At 39.0% G+C, this 13,313-nt stretch overlaps 1 protein-coding gene across 9 annotated transcripts in view; it reads left to right on the top strand.

Annotated features, from left to right (window-relative positions):
* SVIL (supervillin) overlaps positions 1-13,313 on the top strand; it is a 109,405-nt gene that overhangs the window by 64,500 nt on the left and 31,592 nt on the right. For 5 of the 9 annotated variants that reach the window (XM_066628021.1, XM_066628025.1, XM_066628019.1 and 2 more), the window contains 5 exons: positions 754-949; positions 4,084-4,216; positions 7,553-7,600; positions 8,120-8,191; positions 10,805-10,870. In XM_066628021.1, coding sequence (XP_066484118.1) covers positions 754-949; positions 4,084-4,216; positions 7,553-7,600; positions 8,120-8,191; positions 10,805-10,870 — 515 coding nt within the window. The remainder of the gene's footprint in view (positions 1-753; positions 950-4,083; positions 4,217-7,552; positions 7,601-8,119; positions 8,192-10,804; positions 10,871-13,313) is intronic. The other 4 variants (XM_066628023.1, XM_066628024.1, XM_066628026.1 and 1 more) reach the window with 4 other exon arrangements.

Raw genomic sequence — 13,313 nt, 5'->3', positions numbered from 1 at the left:
CTCTATATTCCTCCTTCCTTTCACTTTCCCTTTAAACAAAACAGAAAATGCTGGATGTGCTGAGAGCACTGTCAGCAAGCTCCCCACTTCCTGATTTGTTTAAAGAGACCATATGATGAAGGGCAAATAAGGAAGCAGATTGCCCTCCCCCCCGCCTCATGCACGCAAAGCAATCGCACAAAAAGCGGCAGTCCGCTTCCCTACTCACTCACTTTGCTCATTCCTAGCATTGTCCCTATAAACAAAACAGAAGTATGGAACACATCCCCAGCATATCCTTCACTTCCTCTTTTGTTTAAAGGGTCTGCGCAAGGAAGGAGCAAGGTAAAGTGGTAGGTAGCCAGATCGCAGTCTTCCATGTAGTATTTTTTAGGTGGATGAGCATGGCAGTGGTGGCAGAATTCGTGATTGTATCAAATGATAGTTGGGCTTGAGCTGGGCCTGTCTTTAAGGAAGCACTGGTAACTATCAGAAGAGTCAGATAGAAAGCTGTATTGTACCAATGGTACCATAATCTTACAATTTTTCAAACATGCTGGCAGGCCACCTCCAAAGAACATTTTTATAGGTCCCGTATACTGAATCCACACCATCTGACATACACTGTAAGACATGTAAGAACCAGTTACTGTGGTGATGAGTACCTAATGTGTAACCTTGCTTAGTGTGATTAATCATAAGAAACCTATCTGTTGACTAATATTATGCAGGAATTTTGCAGTTAAGCATTATTTCTAAACTTCTCCCCCTCAGAGCATGATGATCCAACTTCAGAACTTGTGGGAACAGCAGCAACAAAGAGCGGTTCTCAGTCTGCCCCTGTGGTATCCTGTGGGCAGCAGGAAACATCTGAGCAGTTGGAGGGAAGACTGGACTCCAGGGAGAGCAAAGCAGAAATAACAGAGGATACCCTTGATGCATCTGGCAAAACCATGTCAATTAAGGAACGGTAAACAAACTCTTAATCCTTTGTGAAGTGCGTGTGAGAGTTTTAGCTCCCTTCTTTTGTATTAGAAGGGCTAGAAGGGGCAATGTGCAGGAACTTCTCCAGTGAATTTCAAAATACTCCAGCTGTACTTAAAAAAAAAAAAAGTTCAAAAAATGTTGGTTTCTTTGTAAGAGAGTTTTGGGGGGAAATAGAATGTATGAAGTGGATAGTTGTCCAGGGTACAGCTGTCTTGCAAATAAGGGGATGTAAATGCAATATTTTTTTTTTTAAAAAAGGAGGAAGAGAAGAACATGAAATTCACCTTTTTGACGTCTTTTCTTTTTGGAGAGACCTGAACATGTTGTTAGATCTTTGGAAGAGCTAATGAAACAATTGTGCTTTTAAAAAAAAATTACAAGCATGACTGTGGTCATTCTGTGATCAAAATATGGAACTGGATGCAGCATTCACTATCCTGGGAATCTCTCCCATTCTTTATTTTTCAAAGAAATTCTAGTCATAGTTCTGGAAATGGACTTGAAACTGTATGGACAAGAAGAGTGAGCAAGACTATGTTTTGCTCATTCACATGACCAGTACCAATATATTATGCAAAATGTGCACAATTACTACTTGCATAAATTATATGTCTCTCAGTTTAGCTTTTCCTGACACAAAATCTTGGAGTGTATTTTCAAAGCACATAACCTTATTTTGGATAATTTTGGGGTGTCAGCACAAAATTGTGTCCCAGTCTGCAGCATATTAAATATTGCGCCACAAGCCATACTTTACCCTAAAATCTGTAGCCTTGGCATTACCTATGGGCTCACTGAATGCCCAAGTGGTAAAGCCCTCTCAGGGACTTTTCATAAAGAGTTTTCCATCTGCTCGCCAGTAAAAAGACTGATTTGGTTTAACATTTTCTCAAGTGTGGATTTTGTTAGTGGTTACTTTCTTGACTTTTTAAAAATTAATGTCTGTGTTCCGATTTCAAGACTAGCCGCAAGTGTGGTTTTTACCACTTTCACATATCTGGTGAACTTCTGCACTGTCATTTTCAAAAGACCAAGGAGATGTCAGTGTTGCGTGTATTCAGCACAAAAGGTCCTTTAAGGAATGCCACATTGCCCACTCATCTGAAGGCGAAAATGGAAAAACAAATGACCAGGCAAGGACGAAGGGGAGCTCTTAAGAGTCAGGTTGCCACAGAACAACCTGAGAGTCTGTCCCCAGTGATGGTTAAAGTGGGCACATTTATACATCAAAGAGAACAGGACTAGAGGCAGCAGAATGGCAAGTGGGTAGGACTGTCCTGCTTTGGGAAAGGGCCACATTGCTTGGGCATTTCCTGAGGAAAAACTGAAATCAGGAAATGCTATTGGGATGGAGAAAAGGTGAACATTATTTCAGCATCAATGTGCCCGGTGCTTTAGAGAAGCCTAAGCCACAAAGTGCTTACAATCCAAGTTTCAACAGGCTAAGAGGAGGAAGAAGATAATGAAGGTAACAGTGGAAGAAAACCCAAATTGAGCTGCATTTATTTAGGACCCACCTAAAAAAATGTTTCACTTTACCAGCCCCTCAAGCTATAATGGCTGAAATGGTGATTGGGCAGCAGTGGTTCCCCCAAGTAGGAGGTTGATGCACATAGTCTAATCTACATTGTCAGTTTCACAATGAACCAGAAATTGAGTTGTGACTCACTGGTGGATCAGGGACCCACAAGTTTGGGAACCACTGATTTAGGCAATGATGGCTAAAAGCTTAAGAGGGAGAAGGAGAAAGGAATGACAGATGTGATGTCATGTATGGAGGGAGCAAAAAAGCCATGGCTCTCTTGCTCTATCCCAAGTGCTAATTCAGCTGTTTATAGCCAGTGGCAACTATTGTTCAGCACCATATGCCATAAATAAAGATTGACTGTTTTTACCTTCAGTTTGCTTTCTGCATATCTTGCCTGCTCCTCACTTCCACAAGTTGCTATTAGCACTGAAATCCACTGAGACTTCCTTCCTGTCTTGCTATTGTTTCCTTGAACCCAGATATCTGCTTTCTGCCTTGCTCTTTCTTCCATGTTCCTGCACTTTTGCAAACCCACTTGCCTCAAAATTCAATTTCATTTTTCAGATAAGTGCCAGTTTATATTTATTCATTTTTTATCCATTTTTCCCATGTGGGAGGCATGGGAGGCATGTGGGAGGCAGAATAAAATTCAGTCTGTGGTTCCTATAAGGATGGATTGGCTAGACAAAGCAGGGTGATTTATTGGTATTTAAGAGAGGGAATAAAATACCCAAATGTATTTTTGAAGAATTTTTCAAGAAAACTTGTGTGTGATTAGGTTCATGATGTATTAAATGATTCAGAATCTACCCTCTCAGTGTTCTACACACAATCACCTGTGAGATCTGTGATGCACATCATGTCTCTTAGCTATATTCCTGACTTTTCTTCAGAATAATCTTAAAATCTAAAGTGTGTACATGCTAAACAGGAGTTTGAAAATATGTGTATTATACCAGTACAGTATTTTTCAAACAGTGGGTTGGGACCCACCTCACAAGCCAATTTCAGGTTGGTCTCATAGCATCTTGCTCAGCTGCTGCTGAAAATATAGGGTACAGATCTGTTGGGCAGGGCAGGCTCCTGGTGGGAGACAGGCATGGAGCTTTGCCTTGAATAGGTGGAAAGATGGGATACTGGAAAGGGGGAAGGACTGTGTGGTTGGAGAAGGATCCAAGTCTGTGTTCTGCTTTGACTTCCAGAATGTTGGAATTCCAAGCCATACAGATAAAAGCACAAGTGTGCTTTGCAGTTGCACCTTATAGCTGATTGTGGCTTAGGTTTGAAGCCTAAATTGATGTTACATCACTTCCAGGTTAATGATATCACTTCTGGTGGGTCCTAATAGATTTTCATTCTAAAAAGTGGGTCCTGGTACTAATAAGTTTGAGAACCACTGTACCAGTATACTTGTCAGGAATTTGCTCACTGCCTATGGAATGTACATTCTGTGGCAAACCAGAGTTTGTTGCTAGGTAATGTGTGAAACGGCTCTTTGAAAACATAGAGAATGGTCATGTGAACATGAAAGGTTACACTTGTTCAGCAATGGTGTGCTTTAGTCTTCTTACCTATCTCCCCACTTTCAGGCTGGCACTCCTAAAGAAGAGTGGTGAAGAAGACTGGAAGAACAGGCTGAACAAAAAGCAGGACTATGGCCGGGTGTCGGTCACTGAGCGAGTCCCTCACCTGCCAGACATGGAGCAGCTGTTTACAAAGAAGGTAAAGTTGCCTGTGTTTGGAAACGTGTGCCACCTGAAAGCATTTTATTTCTGCAGATGCATCACGCTACACGAGCATGCCTGTCTTGAGGTAATAGCGATTGCTCATGCCATGGCATATCCTTTCAACAGTATTTGAACTTTAAGCAAAGTGCTGCCTTTGGCTGTTAGGCAGCAAGAATTCTTAACTGAGGCAATTTCTTAATTTTTCTGACTTTATCAAGAGATCTACATCTAAGTGCAAAGAGTAGCAAACATGTATTTTGCAGAAATTCTTAGTTGTGTAGCAGTACAGTAATGAAATGGCTCGATTTCAGAAAATGCCAACTGACAGCCAGTGATGAGCAATTTGACTCCAATTGTCCAAAATTTGAATTTCTTGATTTTTAAGTTCAAAGGATTTTCTAGTGAAGAACATCTGATAGCATATGTTTCTCTGCATGCATGGCAATTCTAGCACAGTGAACTTTCCCAGTGAACTTGAATTAAAACATAATCACTTGTGTTCTTATCGTTTTTGTACTTGATAGGCATCAAAGTAGTTCGGTGTTCTTTGTTAGGAGGGGTGATAACCAAAGTGTGGCTACAGCAGGCTGGACTCTAAAATTCCAGTTCAGCTCCAATGACACAAAATTGATATCAGAAAAATGTGTCAGCATTTTGCAGATAGTCATAGAAAATCTTTGTAGGTTTTGTATTTAGGTTATGTAGCATAATGTGTGCTTCTTGAACAGCAAATGTTCTTTAGCCTAATCATTCTTTCCTCTGTACTCTTGTCTTGTATGATGGAAACTAGAGCTGCACATTTTTTTTACAGTTTAATCAACTGAAGTTTTAGTTGATTGGATGGATAGAGTTCAGAGTTAAGGACATGTGCTTATTTTCTCCAAGGCTGCATTCGCTATATTTGTAGCTGGTACTGGGTCAAGTACTAGAATTGTAGAGAGTGTGAGAGAAAATATTAATTAAAATATAAATTTTAATATTAATTTTCTCTCACACTTTCTACAATTCTAGTACTTGTCCCAGTTTTAACACCTTTAATGTGACCTTTTCTTCTAACTATGAACAGTGATTTTCGTGGATTTATAGGAACATGAGAAGCTGCCTTCTGGTTTTATTCTAAGCTAGGTTTGAATGAAATAGCAAACTATGATGTATCATAAACTGTGATCAGGAGCTTCTCATTTCCATGAGTAAACGGGAAAGATGATGGGACAAGGATGCACTTGAACACAAGTCTCTTAGCCTGTTCAATACTGTCATACCAAACACTGGTTTGGTGTGATGTGTGAATGACTCCTTTGGTTTGAAGTAACATCTGGAAAGTGCTACCTATTTTCTTGTAATAAATAATGTGGGTAGAAACCCACCTTGGCCAACTTTGAATCTGAAACCTTTGCTTAGTTGATATCTATTAAAGAGCAGAAGACTTGTTTCATTGTTTCGCAGTTAAAAGATGCAGGTGCACAAGGGAATTTCAAAGTACAACTTCTCTGGAGCTGCCTGACTTGCATGTACTTAGTTCAAGGAGTGAAACTTGTGAATAATTTATTTTTCAAAGTTTCGAAAGAGTTTCTTCCACTGGAATGTCATCACTTTGCCATTTTTACATAACTGCTAACTAGCCTTCTATTTCAAATGACAATTATTGTTCAAGATTCTAGTATGGAAATGAGGTGTCACATTGCTCTAGGTCCTAGAATATAGGACAACAGCATTCAGCTCCTCAAAGGTCGTCTTATATAGAGTACATGCAGTCTGCCGTCTGCTTGATATTTTATAAATGACTATTATTTCTCATACTGATCAGAACCACACTGGTTTCTGACTCCTACATTTTGCCTTGGTAATACATACTGGAAATTGTTCAGGAAATAGACAGTGCTAGAGCTGATCTTCTTATTTCATGCTTATTATAAATGCTTTTGATTAGCTGCTATTGCATGCTATTCTGTGGTATTGAAGTCTGTGGCTGAATTTCTTGGTATGATTTGCATGCATTTTCCTGTGTAACATGCAACAGTGTGTAACACATCTTAAGCATCAAAGACCCTTTTCAGAGATTACACATCCCACCAAGTTTGACTGTGATGCTTTTTGGCAATGGTATGGCTTCAGCTGACTGCTTAAATAATCTTTAGGGACTTTACTTATAGGTAAGATCTTTCATTTTCCAGGAATTAAGAAATCCTGAAACATTTAGTTATGTTAACGGTTTCAAAAGAATGTAGAAAATATCAATGCTTTGAGGTTTTTAGAGTATTCTATAAAGCAATAATTTAAAGATTAAGGATTTTTAGTAAGTTGATGGCCTTAAAATCTAGTTGCCCTTTAAAATGCACATGCTTTTTAATTGGAGTTGAGAGTTGATTATACACACACACACACACACACACACACACACACAGAGAGAGAGAGAGAGAGAGAGAGAGAGAGGTAGTTATGTATATATAGTGCAGTATCTTGAATATTACAACTTGTATACATGATCTTTGGTGTGGAGTCCATTAGTTTTATAAAATGGGAAAATACTTAAAATCATATACTGTACACAAATTCACTGGAATGCTGAAATTCATTCTGTTATAATCCAATCTTCGTGATGCCAAAACTTGTTACCAGAGATGTGGGGCAGAAGAGTTGGTGCAAATCTGCACTGTATATGTGGCAACCTTTCCAGTATCAGAACCAATAGTTACACATTTTAATAGTATTAGTAAGCATAACAGGGACACACATACAAAATTATATTTGATAGGAATTGAATCATAACAAGAAGTGATCAGTTTTCATATCCTCTTTCCATCTGGACTTGTTCCTCTTTCCTTTCTAATTGAATAATCATATTGGAAATTGTGCAAATCCATTGTGTCAGGTTAACTATTTCTTTACACCAATACCCACTCTGTTTCCCTAGTGAGTTGAGAGTCCCAGATTATTCAGTGAGCTTCAGGTCATGCTGCTATAATACTGGATCAATAAACGGGACTTGAAATGCGCTTCCTTGCTCTACTGCTGCAAAAACTATGCCTTTAATCTGTTGCAGAGAGCAAAGGTGATCTTCTCAGAGCTGTGTGCAGAGGCATTAAATTTCCAAGCCACTTTTTATTACAGCTCATATCAAATGGTGTTCCCTGAAATATGTGTGGGAATTGCAACATGGGTTTTACCACTAGAAGGCAGCCTGCTTTGCTGCTGGAATTCACTATATGCACTGCATCCACTGTAAATTTTAATCAGCTTGAAAGGAATGGCACTTGGAATGCAAGCTACTCTCTGCAGCTGTGCATTTCTATCACTGTTCGAAATGTTTCCTGTTTGTTTTAACCTGTAGGAAGAAGGAGGAGTTACAGATGATAATGCCATGTCTAAGCTTCTTTGGGTAAGCCTGACTCTAATGCATAGGGGTTATTCTAGGCAAGTAGATTGTGTTGTTGTTTTTTTTCTGGGTACAGCCAGCATTGCCCTTCCGGGTTATTTATGATGGGCTCTGTATCTAGATGGTAGAAAGTTGCTTATTCCAGCAAGAGACGAATACACAAGGCCAGGTGAAAGCTTTGCGGTTGTGGTTAATGGATTGCTTTGACCATCCACTGTGCTCTTTCCTTGTGCCTTGCTGCTTCCTTTCAGAGCACATTGCCATTTTGTTATCACTAACCCTTTCAATAATTGCATGGAAGTTGCTTCAGTAAATATACTATGTTTGTGTGCAGTTTTTTTGTTTTTGTTTTTAATTTTCCTCTTATGGCACATTTGTGCTAAGAAAAATGTTCTGAAAGGTAGGCATGAAAACATGTTTGTTTAACCTGAAGTAATGACTCCTCTCCCCCCCCCCCCAGTGTCTGGCACATCATTTCCATGCCTTTCTAAATCTGTCATATGCTTCTGCCCCTGTCCATAGGAACCTGTCTATGCTTCTACTTATTCTCCTGCTGCTGCCCATAAATTTCATCCCTTTGTACCCATTAATCAGGTGAGCAAATCTTGCACACTCTAAACAGGTTTTGCAATGATTTGTTGAATGTTCATATATGTATCATTCATATCATACATATCAGTTTATGTATGCACCCCCTCTCACCTATTTTTATGCAAACCTAGCCCTCTCCGCCTCTCTATCATGTACCCGAAGTCAGTACAGAACTGTGGCATCCCACTGTGTAACTTGTTCCAATATATTGCAAAAACTATCAATAGATACCCTCTCCCCCCAAAAAGAGAAAAGAAGCTACATGCAGTCTTATCATTTTTAACACATACGGCTGCTGTCTAGTGTGGCTCTCAATTTGTTTTTTTAAATTTTGAACTGTTACGTCAAAGCAATCTACTACAGTATGCACATTCTTAAAAAACATTTTAATAAATAAATTTAAACAAATAATCCAGCTAATCAGCATTACATTGTAAAATGTTGTAAACAGGTTGGCATACATAAATATGTATATACAGTTACAATCTTTATATTTGTATAAGTCTTCATATTGACCAAACAGATTGCATTACGTTATGCAATATTTTTTCTTGCTTACAATTTCTTGGGAGTTAATATCTGTTCCCATAAAACAGGCCTACAAAACTGAGGGTCAGAAAAGTTTTTCCCAAACTTTATGGTGGTTTGACATGAATTTGGGGTGCTGATTCCAAAATGGCATCCGTTTTGCCCTATCACATCTAGTTTTGGAGATACAATATAGCCTCATTAGTGAATGGTTCAAGCAGCTGCCTCATGAAGAAGCCATGGTGTAGGCTTCCTCATGAGGAAGCAGCTTGAACCATTCTCTAAAGAGACTATGCTGTGTCTCCAAAACTAGACGTGATAGGGCAAAACGGATGCCATTTTTGGAATCAGCACCCCAAATATACCCAGGAATTGGTGTAATGTTTAAGGAAGCAAAATCAAGGAAGGGTTGCACTTGTTCCAACAGCTGTCCCTCTTAATATTTTCCCTCTCAGATCTTTTCATAAGAAATTACTTTATGCATTATATTCTATGTCATACCATTCTTTCTTTGTTCTTTTGTTGGGAAATTCCAGTAACACTATATTCCCTTAAAGACCACCAGACAAGTCTAAAATCTGTTTGATATCAGCAACCTGTACTAACTGCTCTATACATTTTATTTAAAGAAAGGAATTGTTTAAAAAAACTTTTTGGCTGCAGTGTCCCCTGAAAATTATGACACATAGGCTTTCATTATAATGTAATATTTATAGAACATTTTCTCCCAACGTGCTCTAATTTGCACTTGATTTTAAATTACAATGTTATTTATTCATTCTTCATTTCTTTTTTTGATTATTCAGAGATAACAAATTGTCAAAATCCATAAAGGATCATTGTATATCTGAGAAACATGCTGTACCTTCTAAACCAGTGGTTCTCCAACTGGTGGGTTGCGACCCACCAGTTTGTGTAATGCTCCCCCGTCCCTTTAAGGGGTGGGGGAAGGGGAGGGAGGCAGTGACACCATCCCCAGGATCGCCCGCTAAGGGGGGTGCTTGTCACTTGGCTTGGTGTAGGGCTGCATCAGGCTGCAGGACGTGTGGGGAGCCCTCCGTAGCGCTCCCCAATGCTTGGAACCTGCAATAGAAGCAGGTGCAAAGCACCTCCTGGAAAACAGAAGTGCTTTGCGCCCACTTCAATTGCAGGTTCCAAGTGTTGGGGAGCGCTGCGGAGGTCTGTGCAGGGCTCCCCGCACCTCCTGCAGCCTGATGCATGCCAAGTAAGTCACAAGCACCACCCCCTCGCCCCCCTTAGCGGCGCAATCCTGGGGATCACATTGCTACCCTAGCCCCTCCCCCGCAAGAACTTACTGAGGGAGTAAAGCTCCCTCAAAATTTGAGAAACCCTGTTCTAAACATTTCCTGAGTTGATAAACCAGCACAGAAACATTTTGTTGTCTTTAATTGTTGTTACAATATTATTGCAATCAAAAACCCACCTTGTACCTCATCATTAAAGTTTCTGATATATTTGCAGCCCTGCCTTTTGCACATTCATAGTTTTGTGCTTAGAAATTCCACAGCCATAGACCTCTAGTTTAGGTGAGGCTGTGACCTGTGCCTCACCCCAGACTGGAAGACGGCCCAGATTCTTTTGTTTTTGAATGACTTAAGATGGCTGGTTGGCAACCAGTGTTGCACATTGTTACGCTCACAGGAGCAGAATTGTATGTGCTTGTTGGATTTTTAAAAAACCTCTCACTGACAGAATTGTAAAGAAGTGGTGTTATTTTGTATTTGGAGATTTCTTCTGTGTTTGAAGAAAGGAGCACCTAGGGCAGATGAGAGGTGGCTAGGCTTCAAGGCTAAGCTTTGCACCGCCTTCGGGCAGGTGTGATGTGTTCTACAGCTTGGGAATGTAATGGTGATCCAGGTAGTTGTTTCAGGCGTGAAAGCCATTGTTCGGTGTGGAAATCTCCCTCACTCTCTGTTTTCTCCAAAAGTTCCATTGAGAAATAGGGTGGAGTCTTATATTTGTTGTCTTTCTCCTTTTCCTTTGAGTGCACGTGTTCTCTCTCTCTCTCTCTCTCTCTCTCTCTCTCTCTCTCTCTCTCTCTGATACTTCTGTTTCTTTTTCCTTAAGGTCAGTAGTGCTAGTTTGAGAGAGCCAACCCCCCTGGTCTTTGAGCGTCACCCCTGGAGATTGAAGGTGAAATATTGCCTGTGATGCTGCCTATTTTTTTTTTAAAGCTTAGAAAGGAATGGAATGAACCTTGGGTTTGAAACACATGCTAAAACAAGTTATAGTTAGGGTTAGGATTGCGCCCTATGTGTGTTAGGTACCTATGTATGTGATGGAAGTGTAATACCCTAAATGTGCACAAGCTTCAACTATGTGTACAGATGAAAACTTGGGAACTGAACGTTAGTCAACACACTAATGCATTCATTTTCACTGACTGCAGTCTCACCAGGTGCTTTTCCATTAACTTTTTTATGAACTGTAACGCCCTCACCAAAATCTCTCTTGATCTCTGTCTTTTCATATCATGTGATCTCCATATTTAAAATTGTTAAAACCTGAACATTTTATAAGTTCGGAAGAGACATTGGTCATACTAGATTACTTTAGGGTGAACATCAGGTCAATTAGGCATAGCAGGTAGATAAGGCTTGCTAATTTTGGAAGTGTTCCTTTCCTCTGATTTTAGTTCTGAACCAAGTAGTGGTTTTTGTTGTTTAACCTGAGGAATAATAGGAGAGGTGTGGTCCATAGAGAAGTAATAAGGCTTACTCAGTTCAAGGAGAGAAGATGGGAAGGAGGCACAGATCAAAGGTCAAATGAGATGGATCAGGACCCGGTTATCGGGAAGGGGTGAAACCCACAGCTGTAAGTTCCCTTCCCCTTCAGCTAGTCGGAATTTCAGGAAGCGATTTTTTTTAATTATTTTATTTTTCCATAAACAAACACACATACAAAACACATACATACAAACATTGAGGTTGCAGGATACCATATACGAATTAATTAATAATTCATTCTACCAATAATTTCTTATATCTCTTAATATAATCAAAAAAGGAAAGAAAGAAAACAATTATATAAAGAAGAAAAAAGGATATACAAAAAATGCATACCCATTTCTAAAAACTCTGTTTCATATTCTATATACTTCACCATTTCATCATCATAATCATAAATTCCAAAACAATATCAAACAAATTTAAATCTAATTCATCAAAATTAATTCATCAAAATTCATCTAAACTGAAATTCATAAAAATTAACCTATAAAATACAAAATCTTAAACTCTTTTATTAATACAACTTATTCTAATACAAAATTACTACTAAATACTTATCATAAACCTAATTATAAAGAAATCTACCGAACCACTCATATATTACATATCCATTACTTTCTAAACTTAAGTTTCTACCTTCATTTCATTTCCCCATCTATAGATTCCAAAACAATATCAAACTAATTTAAACCTAGTTCATCAAAATTAACCTATGAATACCTAGATATATTTATTATTCTCTCAAATCAAATATTACGCCACTACCAAATCGTGTCATTATCTTGAATAGCAATTCAAATCTTGCATATCATCTCTAAACTTTTTTCTCTCTCTTTTCCATCTTTTTTTCCTGATAAACTTCACAAGAATGTCTCTTTAAGAGTTCATGTTTTGATATACATCCTCTTCTTAGTCTTCTTATTCCTGCCAATAAATCCAGATCCTGGCAGGTCATCTCCTCTTGGTCAGTCTCTTGGTCAACTACGCTTGTTGGTTGACATGTCTTGTCCCCATTCTGGTCCAATACCTTTTGGGTACTTATCCTCCAGTCTGCCCCATCTTTCTGTATTTCCATTAAAATTGTCATTTCAACTTGTTGGTCATTATTCTTCATTGTTGTAGCTTTAACTTCCATTTCATTAAGCTTATTTATCCGTTGGCTTAAGGTTTCCACGCTAATTTGGATTTTTTAAAATTTGATCACTTGTTGTCAACTCATATCAAGCAAATATTCCAGCTTTTGTTGTAATAGATTTTCCCAATTTGTTCCTGATGAATCCATGATTTTTCCCTTACAATTTTCTTTTAGTCCACTAGATGTCCCGGGCAATCTCTTTGCTATGGAATGCAAACATTTAGTTTCCCACAAACGCCGACCAAACAATGTTCAACTCACCACTCAGTGATAGGAAATCCTTCCGCACTCAAATAATCCAGAATTCAACATCCAATAAAATTTATATCTCATACAGGGTTGCAAATTTGTAAACTTGTATTGATAAAGTGCCAAAAACTCAAATGTCTCTTCTCAGATTTAAAAACAACAATGAGGTGGAGGAATCCTCCTCCCTTCTCATTTTTCCAAAGTCAGTTGTTTAAAGCCGGAATTTACATAACACAAACAGCACTTACTTTGTTCTTCCAAGTATCTTCTTTCAATAGATGAAATCTATTTCAGTAGATGGTATCTCCCCAGGGGTTTTGCAGTTAGTCATGGTTTCACGTCTCCGCCCCCACTGCCTTGAACGGCCAACTCCTGAGAAGCAAGCCCCCCCCCCCCGGCTGGGCTCCAACCTAACTCGGGTATCACCGTCATTCAGGATGACTAAACCTCTCCTGGCAAAGTC

The sequence above is a fragment of the Tiliqua scincoides genome, chromosome 5 (assembly GCF_035046505.1).
Source record: "Tiliqua scincoides isolate rTilSci1 chromosome 5, rTilSci1.hap2, whole genome shotgun sequence".
In the NCBI taxonomy this organism is placed as follows: domain Eukaryota; kingdom Metazoa; phylum Chordata; class Lepidosauria; order Squamata; family Scincidae; genus Tiliqua; species Tiliqua scincoides.
Note: the sequence above shows the minus strand (reverse complement) of the source record. Positions and strands in the feature narration are given on the sequence as shown.